Consider the following 26,346-nt stretch of genomic DNA (forward strand, 5'->3'; position numbering starts at 1 on the left):
ACACACGTCATGCATGCATGCATACACACACATGCACAGCACACATGGACACACACACACACACACACACACACACACACACACACACACACACACACACACACACACACACACACACACACACACACACACACACACACACACACACAGTCACGTCATGCATACATACACACACATCAGGCATATACACACAGACACACATGTTGCTCATACACATACACACACGTCATGCATACATACACACGATTCTGGCATTCATACATACATTTCACACATACATGAGTCACAAATGCATGCATACATACACTAGTCTGGCATAAATACAAACACACACACACACACTTCAGACATACATAAGTCGCACGCACACACGCACACAAACACACAGACACACACACACAGACACACACACACACACACACACACACACACACACAGACACAGACACAGACACAGACACAGACACACACACACACACACACACACACACACACACACACACACACACACACACACACACACACACACACACACACACAAAATTAACAGCCAGTACATGCAGGTCTAATGAAATGAAATGATTGGTCTGTGCAAGAAACAATTGCTTTGTTTTTTTTAACAACATTTAATCCACAGCATTTGTGGCCATCTGGAACAAACATGCTGGTGCAGGCGTCAGTGTGTCTGCAGCGTCCAGGATACACAATATTTGGATGCACAACACAACACTGCACCCTTCCACTCCACTATTAACAATCTGCACCAGCTCAAGTGTGTGTTAATATGCCACAAATGATAATAACCTCATAAATAATGTTCAGTCTCTTGCACTAAACAATCATCTCGCTTCATGAGACATCATCAGAAGCCATGGCTATTAATTGTGTTGAGCCTGTATGATTTTTTTGACTCTCAAAGTGCTAACCATCGACATGCATTTAATTAAACCACCAAGAACTATAGTTTCAGCTTTTAAAAATCTTGAATAATCTGAGGAAGAGTAAATTAAAGCTCCTTTTTAGGTAAAGTTGTCTTTTAAAGCTTATAACGGCTGGTTTTTAGCATCGGTTAAATCAGTCTGCAGTCCCTTTGAGCGTGTGACCGAGCGTTAAACTTTCATCTTACAGTTTGGATACATGCACACGAGCTATGCCCATACATTAAAATATAATTAATGATAAGATGTCAGTCAATAGGAGGGGGATTGATTTAACAAAAATAAAAAGATCTATAGCTCAACAAAAACAAAACACATCTCCCTGACACATAGGTACTTGTTTGGACCCTAAAATGAATAAAGGTAGAAGAGAAAAAAATATATATATGTCGATTTTAAAAAATAAAGAATAGCTTAGAGGTTTTATCGTTTCAGAAAAACGTGGGACTCTGCAGTGCCACCAGTGGCCAGGAGGGCTCACTACCTGTGTGCAGGTAAGTGGACTCCATTGAGAGCGGACGGATAAGGCAGGACCAACTCCAGTTGTGCAAACAGGGAGAAGTGATCTGAGGGGATTAGAGGGTGCGGACAGCCACTGATATTGTTCTCCAGGAGCCAGTTTGTGTCCAAGGGCCCAAGAACGCCCAGCACGTTCAGCTGCGGCCTGGAGTAGAAGATGTAGTCAATGACACCCTAACATGGAAAGACAACAAAAAAAGGGAAAAAAGGTGAGCACATGGAGTTGAGGCACACAGCAAGATCTTTTTGAATGACATTTTATTAGTGCTTGGACTATAAATCGATGCATTGTGAATCGAGAAATTATTCTGCATCGATTATTGTAGATGTAGATAATGTGATGTCAGTTTTAAATTATATATTATAAAATGTAAAAAGAGTTGTAACACTTATAATACACAATAAACTAAAGGTCCCATGAAGTGTTTTGAAATATGCATTTTTTTTATTCAATGTTTGACGTAATCTCAACTGAAGCATGAATACAGGGCAGGACAGAGTAGCTCCTCCCCTTTTAAAAAAAACAGCCAATAGCATTTTATCACAGCTCTGCCAGTGAGTGATTGAGCTCAAGCACAAATGAAAAGCAAATGAGAAGGAGGCGGGGCATGTCAGATACTAGATATTCTAACAAAAAAAAACAACTATTTCACGAGACCTTAGGCCTAATCCCAATTGTATTTTTGTACCCCTTCCCCTTGGCCCTTAAAACCAAGTGTGAAGGGAAAGGGCTTCAAAATTTAACCCTAAGAAATGTGCAGGTGCTGTCCCACGTCATCATGTCATCACAATCTCTTGTTTCATATGAGGACAGACGATCGCGACTGCTGTAGTTATTCCAGTTGCAATATTTATTGGTATATATCTTTAAGAAAATCACTGAAGGCATATATTATCATAACGATCTAATCGTAACTATACTGTATATTTACACAGTGGCCATATTCATCTATGCAAACACACAAAAAACAACATTTCCATTACAGCAGACACTGTAAAAAGGGTTCATTTTTCTGACAGGGTATTCGAGTGTCAATGTTTTGGGACTGCTATACAGGAGTTATTATTGTGGATTATAGATTTAACGTTTTTTGTTTTAGCGTTTTTTTTTTTAAGCATGACGGTAAAACACGATCACAGTTATGAATATATTAAAACATGTGCTTGTTTGTTGTAAAAATTCATAATGACAAAAAAAAAAAAAAAAAAAACTATTAATTTGTGGATCTCCTTAATTCCGGGTGCCATTCCTGCCATTGTGGCTGGTGTATTCTGGGAAATTTTCTTACCCCTTGGTTTCGAGTGTGGTCCTGAAAAATCTCTTTTTGAAGGGCTATCTACCCCTTTCCCTTAGCTACACGCCTTCAAGCTAAAGAGACTTGGGACACCCCTACCCCTTCATGGGAACGTGCAAAACGAGTGGTAAGGGGAAGGGCTAAGTGGTAGAATTGAGATTGGGCGGTCCCACTTTATATTAAATGTCCTTAACTACTATGTACTTACATCAAAAAATAAATACAATGTACTTACTGTGTTTATAATGTATTTGAGAACACTTGTGGTGCTTTTGAGTTGGGGTAGAGGTTGGGTTATGGACAGGTTTGGTGGCATGGGTAGGTTTAAGGGTGGGTTAAGGTGTAAGGGATGGTCAACAGTGTATTTACAAATGTAATTACAAAAGTTAATGACAGATGTAATTACATACATGTATTTAATCAAGCATAAGTACATAGTAAATACATGTATTTACACAATAAAGACATTGTAACAAACTATTAATTCCTGTGAAAGTACATATTAGTTAAGGCCACTTAATATAAAGTGGGACCGATTGGGCTTTAATAATAGACATCAATAACTATTGTGAAAGGCGCTATGCAAATAAACATGAATTGAATTATGATCAAACTATAAAAATAGAAAATGAAAAGGATATGAATAGTAACTACAATTTTACTTGCAAGTGATAATCAGTGTATTTTTTTGGTAAAATGTAACTACGAACACCTTTTTTTGTGGTTAGACTCACACTAGGCTACCTGCACCAGTTCGTTTGACGAGTGTGAGTGCTCCGAATTGAGTCCAGCCATGGTTCAGTTGGCCGACCCTGGCTCGGTTGGAAGAAGTGTGCCAGAGCGCAGTTTGGTTGGGCTTTGGCGTGGTAAGCTTGTAGTGCGAGTGCAATGTATGGCTGAGCACGAAACTTAAGACTCGACGTCACTTTTAAGGGCTGTTTCATATAGATTTATGAATCATTCTTTCTATTCAATGAATGCAAACTGTTGTGTAAGACGCAAACCCCTCGCTGCACGTCTGCTGCACCTTCAGCAAACCTCCTAATACCTGCTGCACAGAGATTTTTATGATTATTTATGAGAATCAACAGTGCTGGATCTGTTCTGCAACATATTTGATAGTGTCACCGCATCCAAGACGACTAAAAATAACACAAAACAATATAACTAAAATAATCTCCACTGCGCTGAGCGAGAACTTTTCTCTTCTGTTAAACTGAACAGTAGCATCATTGATGACGTAAGCATGCTCAGGCTCGGAAGGTAAAGATGCAGTGTGAGTGCAGGCCGTTGGGGGAGAGGGGAGAGGGGAAAAGTGCGCTTCGGCACGGTTCAAGGCAGCTGTACCTAGTGTGAGCATGCCCTTAAGCCAGGTCTCAGCTCTCTTGTAGAGCCACACATATAGTGCTGACTGAAAACCCAAAACTGAATTTCAATTAACAGCAGAGCTCTAGTTCATGTTTCAGAGCTTTCCCAAACACACTCAGCAATTCTGAAACAAAAACACTGAGGATTACAGTGTGTGCATGAACACATTTTCAATGTACTCACCCTAAAATCAAAAGTGTAATTGGTATAAGGCATGAGCCCGTTCTCGTAGGCACTCTTCAGCTTGAACGCATGCGTGATCCTTCCATTAGATGTGCTGTTTTTGCCGTTGCAGTTGAAGTTGGTCAGGCTGTCGCTGTATCGCAGCTCTTTGAAGTCTTTGTGTGTGCAGTCGACTCCACCTGTGCTCAGGTACTCCACAACACCTGCATTCACATTCACAACTTATTACACACTCATTATCCATTATCTCCTGCAGCTGACAATATAGTTAACAGGTTTCTGCAAGTCAGGTTTAAAGCTGCAGTCACTCTGCACTTTTCACCCTGTAACCTTCCGTTCATATGCATGCAAATGTAGAGGACCGCAAGCTTGTGCGACAAGTTTTAAAGGTCACTACATTGGAAAGTTCAAGTTTGGTGAACTGTGAAATCACATCACGCGAATGTTTGAGATGAATCGAAGATGAAAACATGACCTCTCTGTACAGAAATTTCAAATATGCAGCAATCACTCGCTTTTTTTAAATTTCTAATCATTTTGTTTAATCTCACCCCGTTTTGCAGCACCATACGACAGAATTTTGCGTGCTCAAACTCTAGTGTGACCACTATGAAGCAAATTTCAGACTTATACAGGGTTAAACACCAAGGATTTTTTTTTCTAATGGCATGGTTGGGCCAATAAGAAGATTTTAAATTGCCTTATCGAAACGATTTTAATTTATTTACTCATTAACCGCATATTTGAAATGAATCAAAACAAGCTAAATCTAGCTACAATAGTTACACGTACAAAAAAAAAAAAACTATAATAAACTAAATTTAGAGCGACAAGGTGGTAAACAGTCACCTCACAGCAAAAAGGTCGCTAGTTCGACTCCCGGTTGGTCCAGTTTGCGTTTCTGTGTGGAGTTTGCATGTTCTCCCAGTGTTGGCGTGGGTTTCCTCCAGGTGCTCCGGTTTCCCCCACAGTCCAAACACATGCGATATACTTGAATTGAATAAACAAAATTGGCTGTAGTGTGTGTGTGTGTGTGTGTGTGTGTGTGAATGAGTGAGTATGGATGTTTCTCAGGACTGGGTTGCAGCTGGAAGGGTATCCGCTGTGTAAAACATATGCTGGAATAGTTGGCGATTTATTCCACTGTGGCGACCCCTGATGAATAAACGGACTAAACCAAAGGAATATAACTAAAACTAAATTCATGCACAAGAGTCTGTCTAAAACACAAGGAGAACTTTTTAAAAAATGTTTCTGTATTGAAAATAATTACACCATATTGGTGAATAGAGTTTATAGAATATTTAACTTTTGTTAAGTTTTACTGAGATGGATTATTGGAGATTGGTCGGCCCATTGGGTAACTCTACACAGAAGAAAATTATCCCCTTCAGACCCTGGGTCCATTACAATGGACATCACATGACATCCCATTCTTCTGAAATTTGGAACATAATTCAGGTCTGAAGGGGTTAAGACCTGTTTAACATTATTTAAGACCTACAACACAACATTTTAGTAAATTAAAGACCTTTTAAGGCCTAAAATGGATTGTTTATGAAATTTAAGGCATTAAGACCCTGCGGACACCCTGAGCTAATCCATAACCTGTATCGCAAATCGCCACCTATACCCTCAAATAGTGTGCATTTTGAGGGAGCAACCATTTCTAGCAGTCCAAAACCATAGTGAACGTTCTGAAGTGCAATCAATTAATCCCACAATGAACGGCAACGATAGCTGCATCCCAATTCGCATACTTATACTACGCCCTAAAAGGACGTACTTAAAAGTGAATAATTTTCCTTCACAATATAAGTATCTAACAGAAGATTATGCAAGCTTTGGTGCATACTACTTCTTCATTAACAGATCGTTATGTTGCTTTGTTATGAGCCCTGCCAATCATCTACACATCATCCACATTTCTGTCCCATTGAATTTCCTAACTTATTAGAGAAGCAGCAGGTTATTCTCCCATTCATGTGCCTTTCATGCAGAGAATTCTCCTCAGGTCTTTGTATAATTATGCATTCAGATGTTAATGTCCGAACACGTCTTGATATAAGTTCAGTATTGTTGTGGCAGATGAAATGCAAGACAGAAAACACGATTTAAATATTTTCCAGTTGGCTAAATATTAATTAACAGTTATACAAACATCTTTACCTGATGGTTGGTCCCATCCCATGTTTGTAGTTCATTTACACTTTTCACCCACGTTTGTAGTTCTAATCAAATTCAATGAAAATGATGGTTTGGGTGATTCACTACATGAAGTCTTACCCGAGTCAGGTAGTGAGTTGAGGTCGGCACACAGCACCAGAGGGATGCTGCTGGTTTCTCCAGACACTGAGGAGTGCTTCAGACTGCGAGACGCTTTGTCTATGATGTTCTTCACCTCTGACAGGAACATCATGGTCTGCACCAGCTTCACGTCAGAGTACTCTGGGTCCCAGTGCATGTGAGCATTAGCCACTAGTAGGAGCTGTTTCTCCATTGCATGGATTGACTTACCCGCTGCAGGATAAAAAGAAAAAAAAGGGCTGGATTGTAATACATCACTAAAATATGGTTAGATGAACGATGTTGCCTTCATCTGGAGCAATTAAATGTGGACGACAAAACCCATTTTGTTACATGGTATAATGTTATGTTGCATGGGTATAATTTTAGCAATAAGCAAAAATGCTCTGCTGTCAGGGGCCAAAGTTATGCACTTTTATTTTACGCCAGTCATGATTAGAAAAAGAAGTAAAACTCATGTTTCATGAAGACATAGCAAATGTCCTACTATAAATAGATTAAAACTCAATTTGTTAAGTGATCCACGTACAACATTTTCTTCACAACTGAATTTTCTCAATATTAAGATGTTTTTGAACACACAGATTTCAGGGTTACCAAACTGAATTGCATCTGCAAACAAAAATGTAATTATAAAATCAACAGAAAACATTTATTCAGCTTTCTGATGATGCTTAGTTTCAAAGATTTACACTTATGACTAGTTTTGCTGCCCAAGATCACAGATGTGTTTATTATATTAAAGCAAGTACACACCTGCTTGAAAAAGGTTAAAAATGCACCATAACATTATGCATCCTTTTTCTTCATCTTCTTAAATGACATTAACATTAAAGCATCAAAACGTTTTTGCAATTCCCATTATCAATACTAGTAATTAAGTTAGATTTAGATTTAAGATACAGAAATGTATACTGCATTAAATAAAAACAGCAAGTGCATTCATTTGATATAAAAGATAACAAAAACTGAAATACTTCATCTTAATATTAAATTTAAATAACTTTTCCACAAAACTAAACAGAACTTTTCTATTCATTAATAAATACATCAAAATTAGTGATACTTTTTTTAGATTGCAATTCCTAGTTATTAGACTTGTCTTCATTTTCCATATTTTTCCCTGCATTATAAAACACATTAAAAGCAATATATCATGCTTTAAACTTCCAATTATGTGAAAGGTTTTTTTTTTCACTGCAGTACAAATGCTTGGTGAAGAAAGGCGCTTAAAGGGTCTCGAAACACCAAAACTAAGCTGTTGACCGTCATAAATGTGTCCCACGCTGCTAAAAACACAATTAGGACACATATATTTCACAGAAAAAAATGAAAACAGTTTATTTTTGTGTTACTTAGAGCAGCGGCTCCCAAAAGGGGGTTGTATTTAAAAAAAATTCTTAGCAGTGGACAATAGTATTACTGAAATTAATATACAAACTGAATAAATATATATTTACACTAGTGGAGGGCCGTTAATGCGAGATTCTTATCAAGTGATAAAAAAAAATAATTGCCTTTAATCTATTCTCAAAGTTGGGTTGGGAGCTGGGTCTATTCTACGCAAGCTATGATGACTTTCACCTTGATATATTTGCGCGGATGTATACCTGACCGGTGAGCCGTCTGACAAAAGAGTACCCTTCTGAATCAAATCAGCAGGATGCCTGACTTTAACTGCAGTTCAGCAATGTAACTTTAACTCTTTCATTCATCCCTCTTGAATAACTAGGGTATTAGACGCAAATAAGGACTGGTGAGAGTGTTATGGAATTTAATAGCATACGGCAAATGGGAAAAAAAAAACATTTCGCAATGTGTTTGTGTGTTTGTGTGTGGTCCTTTACTGACAGCCGTGTGTGGATCTTGTTGGAAAATATGGCGAAAGTTCCTAAAGACTGCGGTGTTTACTTCAATAATGTCACTAATATGCATACTCCACATCTTAATTCCATTTCTGTTTAGTTCAGTTATGACATTTGTTAGATTAAGGCAATAAAAAAATAAAAAAATAAATAAATTCTCTGTTTCAAACTTATGTAGGCCTACAGTTCAAAAGATCATGTTTGACTAAATAAACAGTTAGTAAACACAAGTACATCTTATTGAACATCATTTATTTTCATCACCAATTATCATAGTAGAACAGTTTCTCAAGCAGCTTGTGATGCATTTTGGAAACAGGAGATCCCTGGAGAGGAAACAGAGAGACCCCAGGTCTAATTCGCCACCTGGCTTGAGGAACCCATACTAAAAGACTTATTATTTGGGTAGCACACATATTCTGAATGCCTTCGGCAGAATTCAAATGAGCCATTTTAATCTAGATCTTTAATCTAATCTTGGAATTAATCTAGATTAAATAATAATAATAATAATAATAATAATAATAATAATAATAATAATTTATATATATATATATATATATATATATATATATATATAGATATATAGATAGATATATCTGTGCACCTACATAATAAACACACTGTTTGTTTGAAAACAAATTTTTTTGTCATCATTACTGCAAACTTATATGAGCGATTATATCATTAAATGTGGAGGGGGGCCTTACAATATTTTCTGAGGAAAAAGGGGGTCTCAGGCAAAAAAAAGGTTGGGAGTTACTGAAGTTTGCCCTTGCGTTTTTTTTAGTTACTTCTTTGGTTTGGTGCGTCAATCTTATCGATGCTATTATTAAAAAAAGGTAATGATTCGCAATTGCTTCGTACTGTTTTTATTTTTTATTTTTCTTACATTTTACGGGTGATTAAAAGACAGACGTTTCGGCACAAAGCCTTCCTCAGTGTGGATGTGAAAACACCCTGCTGACACAGGGGGGCTTCATAGCCCTTTAACTGTCATGAAAATAGTCGCAACTTACAAAAAAAACCAAAAACTCTTAATTGTCCATATACTCACATGACACTTCAATTAACTCCTTTTTCAGCTCCAGCAAAACTGCCACGCCAATGTTGTCCTTGGTCATGACTCGATTCAACATGGCCTCCGAGCCTTCTGAATTGGCCATAGCCAGCTGGTTAAATTCTACAGTGTGTTTCTGCACCACGTTGAACCTTAAAGTAAAAAATATATATATATATAAAATGTCAATGCAAAACACCAGAATCAAACCTCTCAGAGAGTCTGACAGCACACTTCTCAACGCGTTACTTTACTCACTTCTCAGTCTTGTAGAATATTGCACATCCATCTACATGCTTCCTGTCTGATTCAGACATGGTTCTGGCCCGGGATTTGGGGCTGAAGAATCCATCGTACCCCTGTTTACTCAGCTCTAGCAGGAAGAAGTTAAAATACTGCTCGGTCTCCACTTCCTGTCAATGACACAGCAGATAAAGAGAGTCTGACAGACAGTGCTGTAGGGGGTTGCAGACACACTATTCAGAGCAACCTGTTGTGCATCACTGAACCAAAAAAAACTGACCTTTAAAAAGAAACAAAACACAAGGAGAACCCTTCATCTATTACGACAGGCGTATTTGTATATCCCAGAAGGTTATCAGTGAAATATTAAAGTATGTAAGTTTTTGACTCTTCTAAAGCATAAAAATACCATAACAGGTTTGCAGATATTTATAAAACATGTCAATTGAACATTCTAGTTTATCTGAAAAACAATGCTGAAGTCAGATATTCTGCTTTGAAAATGTGTGTTATGTGCAGGAATAACTGTCTTTGTTTGGTTTCTTTTTAACCCAACCACTGTCACCTCAGCCAATTACTTCAGCACCCCGGGTTGCCTTGGGGGAGTTTTTGATTCATTTAGTCATGATGGCTCTCATATGCGTGCACAACTAAAATGCGACCTCTGGTGAACAGCCTCCGAAATGAGACCCAGATTCAGAGTACCACATGAGGTTATTAACCCTTAAAGACCGAAACAGCCGCCCGCGGCTAAAAAGAAGTATGGTTCTTAAATGTTTAATAAATTTTGATCTGCTGATCCTATCTCAGCTTTCCATCGTTGTAAAAGATTACATGCACGGACCTTCGGAGGCTCCGGAATAAGTGTGGTTACGTCATCACATTTTGACAATGCTGATTCGACAAAGGAACGCTCGTGGCTTGTGTCTCCGGACAAACCAGACATGATGCATTGTCCCTCCTCCATGCCCAGATTGGTTCAAACTCTCTCACTCAACAAATAAGCATAGGTTTCGCTTTGTAGACCAGCAATTAGCTATTTGAACAACCCGGAATGAGACATAGGCTGTACATTTACGCACGGCTAAATAAAACAAAAAAAAAAAACTAAAAAAAAAGTTTTGCAGCAAATAATTCTCATACTAAGTACTTTTGCATGCACAGGAGCACAAAAACATGACAAAACAGTGACAACGCAAAGTCACCGCTGTTTTCAAATGACGGTGCGGTTGTTTGTCTGCAACGCAAAAGTTGAGAAGCAGCAGGGTCAACACCATATGCTGGCACATAAAACCTAAGGATGGTCCATATTGAATCTAGTTCAGTTATGTAACTTTTTATAGTATAGTAAATATTTATATGTATTTTTTTAATTGTGGATTTGCACCATGTTTATTTGGACCTTGACGCATTATTTATTATTTTCTTATTTTTTATTTGTTCATTATAAGTGGTGTTATGGAAACTGAAAATATATTATTGGGAAAAAGTCAAACTTGCTTCAATTTTCTCTTATTTTGTAACAATCTTTCTGTTTTGTTTATTCCCAGAACTTTTGGGCAAATACATTGTCAGTAAATAAATGCATTAGTTTTTTCCCACTGAAAAACGCCTTAGAATAACATTGAAATAAATCGCTATAACTTGCTCAGGGAAAGGTGGATGTAGACAAAATTTATTTTGGAAATATAACACATCATAGCATGTATTTCTAAAGAAAAAAAAAAACTTCACGAGGTTTTGTTTGTAATAACTAGAAAATGGCACTTTAAAAAAAAAAGAAAAAACGAAAAAACGCTTTTCTTAAAATTCTGTAATATTTTTTGTCTGTTCATCTGTTTTTGGATCAAAAAATATTTTAGACTGGACCTTTAAATGATACAGATTGAAGCTTCATGTTCTCCTTTTTAAAATAATATATGACACTTGAGGCTGAAATAACAATAAAACTGCTTTTAAAAAATAATAACAACATAGGCCCACAAAATACCTCTAGGTCTTTAAGGGTTAACTAGCAAATAATATGAATCAGGGTTTCTGCAGGTTTAACAAGTTCAATTTAAGACATTTTTAAGACCATTATGAATGAAATTGACTCATAAAGGGCTAATGTATAAGGAACTTTTCAAATAGCACAGATGTAAAATATATTAATTTGCCCTTTCAAAAAAAAATTATTATAATTAAATAAATGTATTAATACAATAATAAATGAATAATAAAGAAAAATAATATTTCAGACATTTCTTAGCAAAATATTTTAAATAGTGTAAAAACAAGCAAGCTCTACTTGTATCCATACACTTTTTCTAAAATAAACTTTCTTTAAAATAAAAAATGAAGAAATGTTAATATGTTGTGTTTTATTCAACTGCTCAGAGCAGTATTATAACAGAAGCCCAAAATCTCTTTAGTATGATAAAACATGATTTCTGCAAAAGTCCCATATATTGTAATAATCGCCACAAGTCCTGCATCATCAAAATATGCCAGGCTTACACAATCGTTTACCTGTAAGCTGATGATGTCTGCATTGCAGTTGAGGATCTCCTGCATGATGGACTTTTTCCTGTAGCTCCAGTTTAGAGCCCAGGATGGGCAGTAGCCGTAGAGCTGGCGTGTGGCGTATTTATCACACAGCACATTATAGCACATTACAGTTAACAGGGCTGCGGAAGCAAAGGGAGAGAATGATCATGCAGAGTGTTCAAGTGTTCTGCATTATGTTTCAGTGTTTGAAAGAAGCTTCTACCTGTTGGTCTTGATCTTTCAGGCTCCTGCAGCACAATCCAGGAGCGGGGCGGAGGCTGCTCTGTTGGGACTGAGAAGACATTACATTACAGAACAACAGCTGTAAGAAACTTAATCATTTTTCTTTTAACTATAAGAATAAAAGCTGAACTCCAATTAAGAATGAACACTGAATCATAATCGTTAAATGTTCCATGTTAAAACTATTTACTGTTGTTAAAATACTGATAGAAACACATTAAAATTACTTGATTTATTAAACCCAAAGGCCAAAATCTCATAAATCAATAAATTCTACAAATTAAAAGTTTGCCACCAGTAAGAATAACAAATTAAAGGGGTCACACTTTACAATAAGGTTCATTAGTTAATGCTAATTAATGCATTTACTAACATAAACAAACAATGAACAATACATCTACTTATGTATTTGTTCATGTTAGTTAACGTTAGTTAATGAAAATACAGTAGTTTATTGTTAGTTCATGTTAACTCATGGTGCATTGACTAATGTTAACTAGCATAGACTTGGATGTTAATAATGCATTAGTAAATGTTCAATTATGATTAATAAATGCTGTTCATGATTAGTTCATGTTAGTAAATGCATTACCTAATGTACCTTATTGTAAAGTGTTACCAGGTGTTACCAAGTGTTATAAGGTTATACTCAGCGCTGATGCATTAAAAGGCCATGAAAATGTGTTTTAGAGTTTTGTGACCCTTTAAACTAATCATGTGTAACAGTAAATACTTTACATTAAATATAGTATCTAAAAATTTCTAAATCAAGTAAAAATATTGTTTTGTTTTCAACTTCAAAAGAAGTGATAAGAAAAAACTCCAAACTGACAAGCAAAATGATCTGCCAGCGGAGTAAAACAATCTCGTTTTTGCTCTGAAATGTAGATATTTGGACTAGAAACAAGAAAAAAATTCTAAGTAAGATTTTTTTTTTATTTTTATTTTTTACAATTCTTCAGCTCCTGGTCAACTATAATACAGGCTTAACATTGCATATCCTGTGATGTGACTATTGCGGATACACACGTTCCGATATCTATGCTGAAATTATATATTGTGCAGGCCCATTGTACACAAAGCATACAAAGAACTACAACATCGATAAAATACGAGTTTTCGATTTGACCTGTGATAAATATTCAACAATTCTCCAGAAGTCACCATTTTAAACATTTACCTTCACAGGGTTTTTGCAGATATCATAATGTCAAATTTAAGACTTTAAGACCTTTAAGACCATTAAGTATTTAAGATCTATATCACAATATCAAAAACACGCGATAGAAAATGCAAAATCACAAAATTTGTGAAAAAATAAAATTATTTAAACTGAACAGTACTGAAGACAGGTTAGATGCACCACTGAAGGCTGATTTATACAATACGCCGTATTGCGCACATCCGCTGACTGTGCGTGCACCTCACGAAACGGACGAGCCTTTTATACTTGACTCTTTTGCCGTTGTGATATTCTTTAAAACGACAGGAGGCAGTCAAAAGAAACCCACCGTAAAGTAAGACAGATAAACAGAGAAGTAGTTTCCGGAACTACATCATATCTTTAATAAAGCTCAAAATTTTAAAACAAATTTCTTTTTCATTGTTTTCGGAATTTATTATAATGATTATAAAGATTTATCACTATTCGAGATTTTTTTAATCTAACTTTGATGCATCACTCGCTTTTGTTCATATCTCGTACAGTTCTACCTATTAAAGTTAAATATCAATGACAAGAGAAAATGGGTTGCTCTACAATTATATTTTTATTATGGCAAGAATAAAAGCAAAAAAACTTACTACAAATATTTACTTTTTTTTTACTTCGCCCACTCAACAATTCACACATTACCGTCTCGCTAGTTTCTGTCCTCTACTTATAAGCTAAAAAGGCAATAATGGTCCAACATTCATAAACAATATCACCAATAAAACCTAGAAACAGGACATCAGTATACTGTAAACCGATGGCTTCAAATATTCTTTTCCAGTTATCAAAAAACATAATTTGTTTCCTAATTTTAGTTTGTAGCTATTACATTGTTTTAACTTCAAAACCGTAAGACACATATCAGTGTAAAACCTATAAAGGGTGGAAAAACATCTTTTTTTTTGTTTTGTTTTGTTTTAACAAACTTATCCCTTTGGTTTTTCCAAACTTTTACAAAAACTTTCCTCCTCTCCCACGGCTGTTGCAATTATTAGCCAAGAATTATTGTTTATCTGGTTCTCCCTATGATGATCACGCATAGACGGATCATTATGATGTCTGGACAGGCATAAGGGTTTCAGACAAAAATTCTTTTAAGTGGTTTATATTCAGCTCAAATCAAACGTGGCGCCGTGCGAACTGTTCACTCGAGTCTCAAAATATTTTGTGCACTCCACCAGCTGGAATCATGTAGTGCACACCCAAAGCGAATCTCCGCAAACTCTGCAATGACATCAAATTCGCCGCCCCCAGTGAGTTCAATAACAGAAAGTTGATTGGGTATTGCATGTTGATCTCATTTGTAGTTGTAATACCACAAATTACATTAGGACTAGTGAAATAAAGAACTACAACACCACGAAAACTATTGTGCAGGCCTAATGCATTGTACACAAAGCATACAAAGAACTACAACATCGATAAAATAAGAGTTTTCGATTTGACCTGTGATAAATATTCCAAAATTCTCCAGAAGTCACCATTTTAAACATTTACCTTCACAGGGTTTTTGCAGATATCATAATGTCAAATTTAAGACTTTAAGACCTTTTTAAGACCATTAAGTATTTAAGATCTATATCACAATATCAAAAACACATGAGAGAAAATGCAAAATCACAAAATTTGTGGTAAAATAAAATTATTTAAATTGGAACAGTACTTTGACAGGTTAGATGCACCACTGAACTACAGAAAAAAAACATCTTAAGGCTGATTTATACAATACACCGTATTGCGCACATCCGCTGACTGTGCGTGCACCTCACAAAACGGACGAGGCTTTTATACATCACATTCGCCGCTCCCACTGAGTTCAATAACAGAAAGCTAATTGGCTATTGCATGTTGGTCTCATTTGTAGTTGTAATACCACAAATTACATTAGGACTAGTGAAATAAAGAACTACAGCACTACGAAAACCAAGCAACAACAACAAAAAAGAATTTAAATGAGCATTAGATGTAGCGTTACATGGAAATCTGAAAAATAAGACCTGTACAAAAATATTTAAGACCTACAACAGCAAATTTAAGACTTTTTTTGGGCCTACAATTTCGTTTTTAAATTTTAGACTTTAAGGCCCCACGGAGACCTTGCTTTAAATATTTCCACAACAAAAACACTGTAATACAGCAAGTATAAAACACATCTCTATATGTTTTATAGTCCTATTTTTTTTTTTTAAATCTAGTTTCAAAATGTATAAAATTGTTGATTTATTTCTGAAGCATCATGTGACAATTAGGACTGATTAAACGATGCTCAAAAATTCAGCCTTGCATCCCAGAAATAAATTACATATTAAATTTTTAAACTGTAATAATATTATAATACTTAATAATAATAAATTCAAATGCATCCCAGAAATAAATTACATCTTAAAAGGTATTAAAAAAAAAAAAAAAAATATATATATATATATATATATATATATATATATATATATATATATATATATATATATATATATATATATATATATATATATATATATATATTTTTTTTTTTTTTTATTGTAACAAAGTTATAATACTTTCGAATAATAAAAAATAATAATAACAACTACAACTGCAATAATAATTAAAAAAAAATCAAATGTCAGCCTTTAGATAATTTCACAATAAACCACCAGCAAAAACGTCATTAACATAATGAGTCACACTTTACAGTAAGATATCATTAGTTAATTCTAGTTGATGTATTTACTAACAAGACCTAATAATGAACAATAATTGTAAAGCATTTAATCATCATTAAACATTTACTAATGCATTAATAAAATCCAAAGTTGTTCTTGTTAACATCAGCTAATGCACTGCAAGTTAACAAACATGAATAAATACTAGAACACGTTGTTCATGTTAGTAAATACATTATCAAATACAACCTTATTGTACAGTGTGACCCTAATATCTGTTACATGACGAACCCAACAATTGACAACTATAGCAGCAACAATATATCATTTTAACAGTAAATATAGTGCATGGACAGAACCTAGAGTAATAAGCCTGAAACACCTACTGCGCTTGATAGCACCAGCAAGATTGTCCAAAAGGTAGTTCAGCAGTCGCCGGGTGCCATCAGGCTCCTGATAGAGGCTCATGATTTCTTGAGTGAGTGGATTGCCTGTAGAGATGCATATAAACCATCAGCATTAACACAATCTTTACACCTCAATGGCCAGAATGCGGAGAGCTCACCTTTCAACCCCAGTGTTTGTAACTGAAACAGTTTCCCCAACTCAAAAGGCAGAACCCGCAACTGGTTGTTATTTAAAAGCAGTTCCCTGTAGAAAATATAAGATGAATGTAAGCTATGAGATTAACGCCAGAGATGCCACAATAAAAGGTCTACATAAATGAGTCAATAATTACTAAATAGTTTCATTATTATTATTATTATTATTATTAGTAGTAGTAGTAGTAGTAGTACTAGTAGTAGTGCTTCCCACAGGTTTAAAATATAGTTGCAATGGTAGCTGGATTGAAACCCACAATACATAAACAATAATGTTTAACCCACATTACATAGATATTTACTGTATGCATTGAAAAAAAATTATTTAGATTTATTTTTATATATTTTTATTTATTATGACACTGTTATTCACTGTTTCTTTTCAATGGGTTAAAGTAAAAAAAAAAAGACTATTGAAATAAAAAGGAAAAATCCACTATTTCTCTTTCTTTTATGCTATTCGGGAGCCACGTGCACCCACAAACAGGAAAAATCTGCTTCTCTCTCTTTTTCAAGTTCAAACTTGAATGGCAAAGCATTTTAAACATGTATATAAAATAGCCTATTTAATATATTAACATCCCCAAATTAATAAAATATACAGCAAATGAGAAATAAATTATAGAAAAAAAGGAATAAAAACAGACATTATTTCTAAAAATCATACAACTTATAACTGTAAAAAAATTTATAATTACAAGAATAAAAAAAGGCAAACTTGTTGATAACCATGACCAAAAAAAGCGTACTGAGACCTGCTTGTAGAGGTGGTCTCGGTACGCTTTCAAACGAACCCTGGAGCGGTTAGTTTGTGGTGAGAATATGATCCGAACTAAAACAGAGCCAAACGCAAAAAGTACTGTGCCTTTTGGACTAATCCAGCTGCCGTAGGACGATGCGCTGTGCATTATGGGACATGGAGGAAAACATTTGTTGACAGCGCTTTACCAACAGAGAGAGAGAAAGAGAGAGAGGGGGAAACATTACCTGATGGATCATTGGTAATATTTTCGTAAGATGACCATGTCGCGGTTTAGCTAAATTAATTCACGCCTCCTCCTGAAGTGACATACGATGCATTAATACATTGTTTTCCAGCCGCGGCCGCGTGTCATTCTCGAAATGTATAGTTTGTCTGAAGCAGGGACACAATCAGTCAGCGTAGTCGTCCCTCCATAGTAAAAATCGACATTTAGTCTCTTCCGATTTGTTTACTTGCAGGAGTTCATTGGCATTTTCCTGAATTTCAATTCTGACCAATAGATAAGCAGTTTAGGAATTTTGTTTACCAACATCTGGCCAATGAGAGATGTGGATTTTGTCAGATGACTGCATTTTGGTTCTTTTCAACTGGTTCGGACCAAAACCAGCAGTGTGGTGTGAAAACGAGCCAAAGACGGCAGAAAATGCAACAATTTATCATTTATTGCCCTTGGTCCAGACCAAATGAAGCGAACTACAGATGTGAAAGCACCCTTAATTGATCGCAGATGTTTGGTAATATTGGGCGGATATAAAAAGTGTAAAAGTATGACAATAAAGTCATTAAATATACCTGGGCGGCCTGCCCAAGTAAAGTCTATGTGTGGGAAGCACCGAGTAGTGGTGACAAATGAAATCTGATCAAGAACTAACAACAAACCATATTAATGATGTTAGACTCCCAAACTGTCAAATAGAGCTATACAAACCATCTCGTGAAACTGTATTTATATCGCAATATTGATCACAGAAAAATATAAAATTGCAATATCAGATTTTTTTCCAATACCATGCAGCCCTACTGTAGAACGTGATGAGCTTTTCCTCTCTGCATTTCAAACACATTAAACAGGACAAATGATGCATGTGATGAATAGTGCATCTTTCGCTCTGAACGGCTCACCTGAGAGACACCATGTTGCCAAGCTCTGCTGGCAGGCTCCTGATCTTATTGGACGATAAATCCAAGAACGCAAGGTTGTGCAGCTTGGCGATTTCAGGCGGTATGCGGGACAGACAGTTGTCACTGAGGTGCAGAGCAGTGAGATGTGTGAGCGACCACAGGCCCGAGCTGAGACTCCGGACGTTACCTGACACACAAACCAGCAGAAACAGATATCAATACTAAGGATCACAGCTTTTAATTGATTTTGATTAATCGTTGTTTAGAGGTAGCTATCAATTCTTAAATTAAATGTTAACCTTAATAATGCAAGAAGTGCTTGCTTGCTTGCTTCAGTGGCTCATGACAGGATGAGCAAATAACACAAATATATAAATATATAAATTTATACAAAAAAAAAATTATTAAACCGAAAGGCATCCTCGCCAAAAAAAAAAAAAAAAAGAGAAGGTTAATTTGTTTGTGAGCGTGTGATTAACTTTAATTATATTTTTATTTATTTTTAAAAATGTTTGTTTTTCACTTTGTTTGGTTTTAGCTACATATTCTGCTGTGGTATTGAGAATTCCTCTAAAAATTATTTGCTGTAATAGCAACCTTGATCTCAGAAAATAACAAACAAATAAATAAATAAAAAGGTAAATAAATTTATTATTATTATTATAATTATTATATAAAAATTTTATATTTTACATATATAACATACAAATATCATTTAGGTTTTAAAGTATATATTTATCTGCGCTCTATGGGTGACCAGGCTCTTCTTCTCTGGGTTCGAGTCTCTGGAACTCTCTCCCCTTTGACATTAGACACACTAAATCTTTTAAATTGTTAAAATCATCCTTGAAAACACACTACTTTACACTAGCCTAATCACGAGTTGTGCATTCTTGAATGCTTTATCTGTTTAAACGTTTCATCTTGAATGATTAAATTTTACAGTTCCTAAACTGCTTTTATACCTGTATCTTTTTTGTGTAAAGCGCTTTGAGAATTTAATTTTAAAGGTGCTATATATATATATATATATATATATATATATATATATATATATATATATATATATATATATATATATATATATATATATATAAAATTAGTTTTGGTCATATGGCCCACTCATAATTGTAATTACAACACTGACCTACTGTGATTATGATTTAAAAATAAAAACCAAGCAGTTCTAAAAACATGCTTCACAGATTTAGGGTTTTGGCATAAAGAAAATTTTGAATTATTTTCTCCTTGCATCAGAAAAATAAAAATAAAAATTGCAGCAATAACAGGGCTCGAAATTGCAATTATTTTGGTTGCATATGCACCCGAAATTTTATCTATGCGACCTCAAAATAAATTTGGGAGAATTTGTCCGAGTACATAAAAATGTTGTCGTGCGACCAGTTTTCACAGCAAAATGTTCACCACATGCGCGAAATTAGGAGACATACACGCATTAGGTATCTTTGCACCTAAAAACACCAAACGCATCGCTCGGGAATGGTTTAAAACAGTTGATGTCAACTTGCTGCAGTAAACAAAGCCCGCAATGCTTGCCCCGCCTTCAAGCTCCACTTATTGGTCCACTTCGCTAGAACAGAACGCGAATGTATTGGTTAATATCAGCTGTCAATTACTCAGTTCCGATGACAGGGAGCTGCGAAAACGTAAAGGTCTGGATACGAGAGAATGAAAACATCAGATTTAGTTTTAGAAACCACTTAAAGTTACTAATAATGGCACATTTGATAAGTGATCATGTGCTGAATGTCAATCCAGCATTTACATTTTTGGAAAAGTGGATAAAAGACCTCCAGTGGTTAAAGTCTGCTATGAAAATGACTAAAGCCATTTAACATAAAGCCGGTGGGACGGAGTTTTCAGGTAACAGTGTTTTCCACTGAATCTACACATTTAAGCACGAGATGTTCTAACGTTATTTCATATTACATTTAATCGGCATGATGCAGTCGTGTGACTGACACCGCGTGCATCAACGCTAAAGAGCATGCATTCACTGAGATGAAAATAAAATTGCAGCTACTGTAAAGACCGTTACTGCTATTAAGATGATGTATGCAAATAACTAGTTATGTCAATATCATCTGTGCAATATCAGACACCACCAGTGAGAACACAGCACAGTTATTATTGTTAATTCAATTCATCTCATTCACGTCAAGCAGTGTGTGCAGGGCTGGAAAGCGCATGCAGATTTTTATTTATTTGTTAGTTTTGATAAGTGTTGATATCAAATGCAATAAATCTGTTAATATAAAATTTGTAGTAAAAGTGCTTATAGTTTTTGGTGGGTGCGCCTACATTTTTGAAGTTAGGAGCACCAGTGCAACCAAGAAAAAAAAAAAAAAGATTAATTTCGAGGTTATTAATTATAAGATTAATAACCTGTTTTGCAGCAGGTATAAACAGTCTGTATAAACAAATATTTTTTCAAAATACTCATTTTAGTTTTAATTCATTGACAATAGATCTCATTTGTCAACAAAAGGCTAGTAAGGCTGTAAAAAGACCAAATGACCAAACATCTAAAATTTAACCAAAAATCATTCACACTCACTTCATTGGTTCAAAAGCTATTGGAGTTTCTTTCTTCTCCTGAACAAAAAAGATAAGTTATTTTGAAGGCTGGTTGATGCTACTCGTTGACTTTTATAATATTTACTACTATGGATACCGTCTATGCTTAATCATTGGTTATTGACAAATAATCAATCATTGGAATCCCTAAGTACTACAAAGACCTCTTTCTTTCACGAGTGTCATTTTCATTCAAGTGATCTGTTTCATACCGGTTATTTCAAGCCCATCCCAGATAGATTTTTTCCCACTGTTGGCCTCCTCGCTGGACATGATGGTGTACATCCGCCTGGAGTCAGGCGGGTCATATTTCTCCTTTGGCATCCCTAGACCACTGTGTGTACACAAAATACATAATAATGATTACGCATACATCATCATGTCATCAGAATTCAGTTCAAGACCAAACACAAATTTATTATCTGAGAAATGTTTTTGCTACTTAATGGTTTGCTGGGAAATGTCATTCATCACAGTTTAATTACAACTATACGGTACGACAGACATAAAATAGGTCAACTATTTAAAAAGAGTAATGCAGTGTTTCTTATAACATTCTGTACTTTAGAATTTTCCCAGAGATGGGTTGCGGCCAGAAGGGCATCCGCTGCGTAAAACGTATGCTGGATAAGTTGGCGGTTCATTCCGCTGTAGCGACCCCGGATTAATAAAGGGACTAAGCCATAAAGAAAATGACTGAATGAATAAATGTACTTCAGAATGTGTGCAGCTTAACACTTTTTCTGAACCCAAATATAATGACAATCATAGATTTACAGAGGACATGCACAAAATGTAATTCAGTGTAACAAAAGTTTAATCACAGGGTATGTGTAGAATTTATTTTTGATTAGATGACATTAAAAGTTGAATAAATTCTAGTCATGGATCACAGTGCATCGCCAAAATACCATTTGAAAGCTAGCCATTTGGATAATTAAAAAAGGGATAATCAAGATTATTTTGGGAGAAATTAATCATGTTAGCATTTTTTAAATAATATAGCTCTTTGCAAGCATAATTTGACTACAAATGTTGCATGAAATAAGAATAAATGATGAAAATTCCCAATTTCACGTAGGACAAAACCTGATAAAACAATAAATAAATAAGCAAATATATAAATAAATTAGAACAAAAAATCCATAAACCCTGCATGAATAAAACAATAAATAAATATGTGAATAAATAAATAAATGCATGTACAAAAAAAATCCATGATAGTGTGGGCTGATAAATAATTAAATAAATTACACCAATGTTGGGGTAATAAGAAAATGCTAAACTTAAAGTTTAATTTTCCTCCTTCCAAACATGCATTCATAGTTCATTCGTAGTTGCGCATTTACTTCTCCTCAGCTCAACATGTTAATGAGCTGTCTATCAATCATCAGAAAAAATTGATGCACAATTTCTCTAATGATTAACCAATATTGGCAAATAGCTGCTTTCTGATGATTGACAGACACCCAGAGGAGCATTAGCAAGTTAAACTGAGAAAAAGTATATTAACAATAGAAAGGGGTGGGCGGGGGCAGAATAAACTTTCAGTTTAGCATTTTCTTATTACCCCAACATTTGTGCAATTCATTTATTTACCTGCATGCACTATTAATTGCTTATGAGCAGTTCCAGCATTATGGATGTGACATTTGCAGTAAAAAAATTAAAACATTAATGCAAAAAGAAAGTATATGATAACATTATATTGAAAAATCTGTTTATATTTTCCTAAACAACTCACTACTGAGTTATGTAATCAGAAAAATCTGAAACTGTAAAAAAAATTACACTTTAAATGAGCAAAATAAATATGCATTATGGATGTGACCAACAAAGTCTGCAGTATACAACATACTTTGCATTCTGTGAATTAAACTGCACAACCAAAAGAAATAATGCTAATCAAGAGGATAAGAGTTGCTCACTATCGAACAAACATGACTGATTTTATTTGACATTGTATTTATGAGGGGAAAAAAGCTTTGTTATGGATGTGATACCTCTCCGTTATGGATGTGAACGATGTGAAATTGCCAATTGTGTGACTTTGGTAAATCAAATATAATTGTTTGAGAATATTGACAGAGACATGTTGAAGTACTGTAAAATACAAACCCTCACAAAAAAACATAGAAAGGTTTTCAATATTTTGGTAAAAACGTAATTCTTTTCATGGCATGGTTGACATTTGAATGGAATTGCTCTTACATATTCATTTATGCAGAAATTAGTGAATTTTCATTTGCATTTATTTATAAGCATATGTATTTTTGCAGAAAATTATGGATTTATTTACTCATTTATTTATATATTTGCGTATGTATTCATTTATTGTGTTTGCAGGTTTCGTCCTCCACACAATTCAACTACAAACCTAAAACTAGATCAAGGAAGTGTCTTTGGTTGTGTCTCAATACATCGCCACCTGCCTTCCTGAGCAGCCATGACACAGTAAGCCTATAAATACTGCTTAGTTAGGCAGCTCACGAATTTTTAAGCACAGCCCTATGTTTTCCAAAATCTTAAGTCTTGAGCTGCGTCCCAAATCGCATACTTATGCACTATTCTACGCCATTTTGTAGTATGAATAGTGTAAGTAGTGCGTTCACACTGTAAACTCTAAAAATAATAAGTGCACTTTAATTACCCGGATGATGCACTCATTCAGCCGCTAAAATGAAGTGTGGAATGATGGACACTTCACGCACTCAACGACCGCAGGTTTGCTAACGTAGCGGAAGGGGCGGAGCTATCGGACACACATGTTGAATAACTTTATTTAATTTGGATGGTGAAAGCAAAATTCTCCTATGAGAGTGATTTTAGCGCCTCCCGATGGTGAATGCGACAACACTCACGGCAGGTATTATATGATAATTCGGCCGTTTACTTCAATGATTTGGCAACCGTCAAACGTCATCAGGGAAACGGTTTGAATTTCCGCTTAGTAAAAAAACATTAGTGTTCCATTTGGGACGACACTACATACATATACTACCCTGTTGAGTGTGTAAGTGCATAAGTACATAGTGCATGAGTGCATAGTGTATAGTGTGCCATTTGGGACGCAGCTTTACTTTGTTTGGGTGACACGTATATGATGAATAGTAAATAAACAAACATAATTTCAAGTAAACTAGCTAAAAGGAACTGTCAAAAACAAACGTAACCTGTCAACTAAGTTAGCGGAATTAAAGACCAAAACACACCTGTTACATGATAAAACACCATCTAGAATTAAATAATGCATAATAATATAAACATCATGAATATATACGGTCTCATTAACGTCAAATGAAAAAGAAATGCAAATAACACGCATGCTAACAAACAACTAACGTTAGCTCTGTGCTATGCTAATGACCCAAATAAGCTCATTAATATTCTAAAACGCAGCCATCACAAGGTGACACGACATAAAACATCATGTTAATCAGACAATTATAAAAGAAATAAGCATTCAATGCGTTTGTTTACTGAAATAGTAATATTTCCCCAAAGCTAACCTGGTGTGCTATCAGCACTAGCCACAGGCTGAAAAAGCTGCAAAAGATTTATCTTAATTAACACAGGCACGTGTGTTAAATCCATGCATACTCCGGAAATATGCTGTACATGTGTTTAAAAATAATATAATAATAAAGCAACAGTATCCGCATTTAAACAAGGAGAAGCTAACTCATGTAGCCGTAGCTAATTTTGAAAACAAACCCAAACAGGACCACAAAACAACAGCAAATCCTCACAGTTAACCAGCCTGAATTACCTCCAATATCATACCAACACCTGAAGTCTGCTGTGTGTCTCGTTTAGGCTTTATTTCATTCGTCGTGTCGCCTGTTTAGTCAGGGAAAGAAGCGCAGCATTATGGCGGAGGGTTTTTGTGCATCTGTTGTACCGCTTTAAAAAACAAGAGTCCATCCATGCGCCCTAATCCTCCAGCTCCCGTCTCAACCTCTACTGAGATCCCTACCTAGAACACACCTGTGCTGCTCAGGATGCTGTCTAGGTTTGGAGCTCAACAGGATTTTGACACATAATCATTATTTTAAGTTAATTAATTAATTTTATATATATATATATATATATATATATATATATATATATATATATATATATATATATATATATATATATATATATTGTCGTTTGTAATTTTAAATCAAGCAGGGCGACTATTAAGAACACTAACAAAGAAAAAGAAAAGACCAACAAAAATAAATGAAATAAACATGCAATATTAAATGCCAATAAAATAATAATAACAATAAACTCATTCATTTAAATACTGTCTTGTAAATAACCACATCAAGTTCACAAAAGATGGCTTTAAACAACATTTTCCACACTATAACATAAAAAAATCAATGAAAATAAAAGGTGAAGGAATCAAAAATAAAGACAGTTTTACATCTCTAGACCACAAATTTTAAAAATATATAATTATAGTGGCAAAACAAGGGCGTCACGGTGGCTTTGTGCTTAGCACACACCTCACAGCAAGAAGGTCACTAGTTCAAGTCCCGGCTGGGCCAGTTGGCATTTCTGTGTGGAGTTTGCATGTTCTCCCCATGTTGCCGTGGGTTTCCTCCGGGTGCTCCGGTCCCCCCACAGTCCAAACACATGCGCCATAGGTGAATTTAATCAACTAAGTTGGCCGTAGTGTATGAGTGTGAATGAGTGTGTGTGGGTGATTCCCAGTACTGGGTTGCAGCTGGAAGGGCCTCAGCTGCATAAAACATATGCTGGATAAGTTGGTGGTTCAATCCGCTGTAGCGACACCTGATAAATAAAAGGTGTAGGCCAAAAAGAAAAAGAATGAATGGCAAAACAAGTACATCCTCTATATTATTA

General features: G+C 35.2%; 1 protein-coding gene across 3 annotated transcripts; it reads right to left on the reverse strand.

Annotated features, from left to right (window-relative positions):
* Positions 1-605: 605 nt before the first annotated feature.
* On the reverse strand, positions 606-25,396 carry cnot6b (CCR4-NOT transcription complex, subunit 6b). 3 transcript variants are annotated; one of them, XM_073921464.1, is made up of 12 exons: positions 25,273-25,396; positions 21,702-21,823; positions 18,892-19,078; positions 16,970-17,055; positions 16,791-16,895; positions 12,530-12,598; positions 12,289-12,446; positions 9,793-9,947; positions 9,532-9,686; positions 6,589-6,822; positions 4,303-4,505; positions 606-1,630 (listed from the first exon to the last, which is right to left on the reverse strand). In XM_073921464.1, exons 2-12 carry the CDS (start codon positions 21,811-21,813, stop codon positions 1,418-1,420), a joined length of 1,677 nt encoding a protein of 558 aa, XP_073777565.1. In that variant the 5' UTR covers positions 21,814-21,823; positions 25,273-25,396; the 3' UTR covers positions 606-1,417.
* Between the last annotated feature and the right edge of the window lie 950 nt (positions 25,397-26,346).

Source organism: Danio rerio, chromosome 14 (assembly GCF_049306965.1).
Source record: "Danio rerio strain Tuebingen ecotype United States chromosome 14, GRCz12tu, whole genome shotgun sequence".
In the NCBI taxonomy this organism is placed as follows: Eukaryota; Metazoa; Chordata; class Actinopteri; order Cypriniformes; family Danionidae; genus Danio; species Danio rerio.

Excerpts from the sequence above, each read along its gene's own strand:
- cnot6b (XM_073921464.1), bottom strand. The coding sequence starts at position 21,813 with ATGCCAAAGGAGAAATATGACCCGCCTGACTCCAGGCGGATGTACACC. Across the intron at positions 16,896-16,969 it reads ACAAACACTGGGGTTGAAAG|GCAATCCACTCACTCAAGAA; the intron begins GTGAGCTCTCCG and ends GCATCTCTACAG. Across the intron at positions 12,447-12,529 it reads TGAAAGATCAAGACCAACAG|CCCTGTTAACTGTAATGTGC; the intron begins GTAGAAGCTTCT and ends TTGCTTCCGCAG.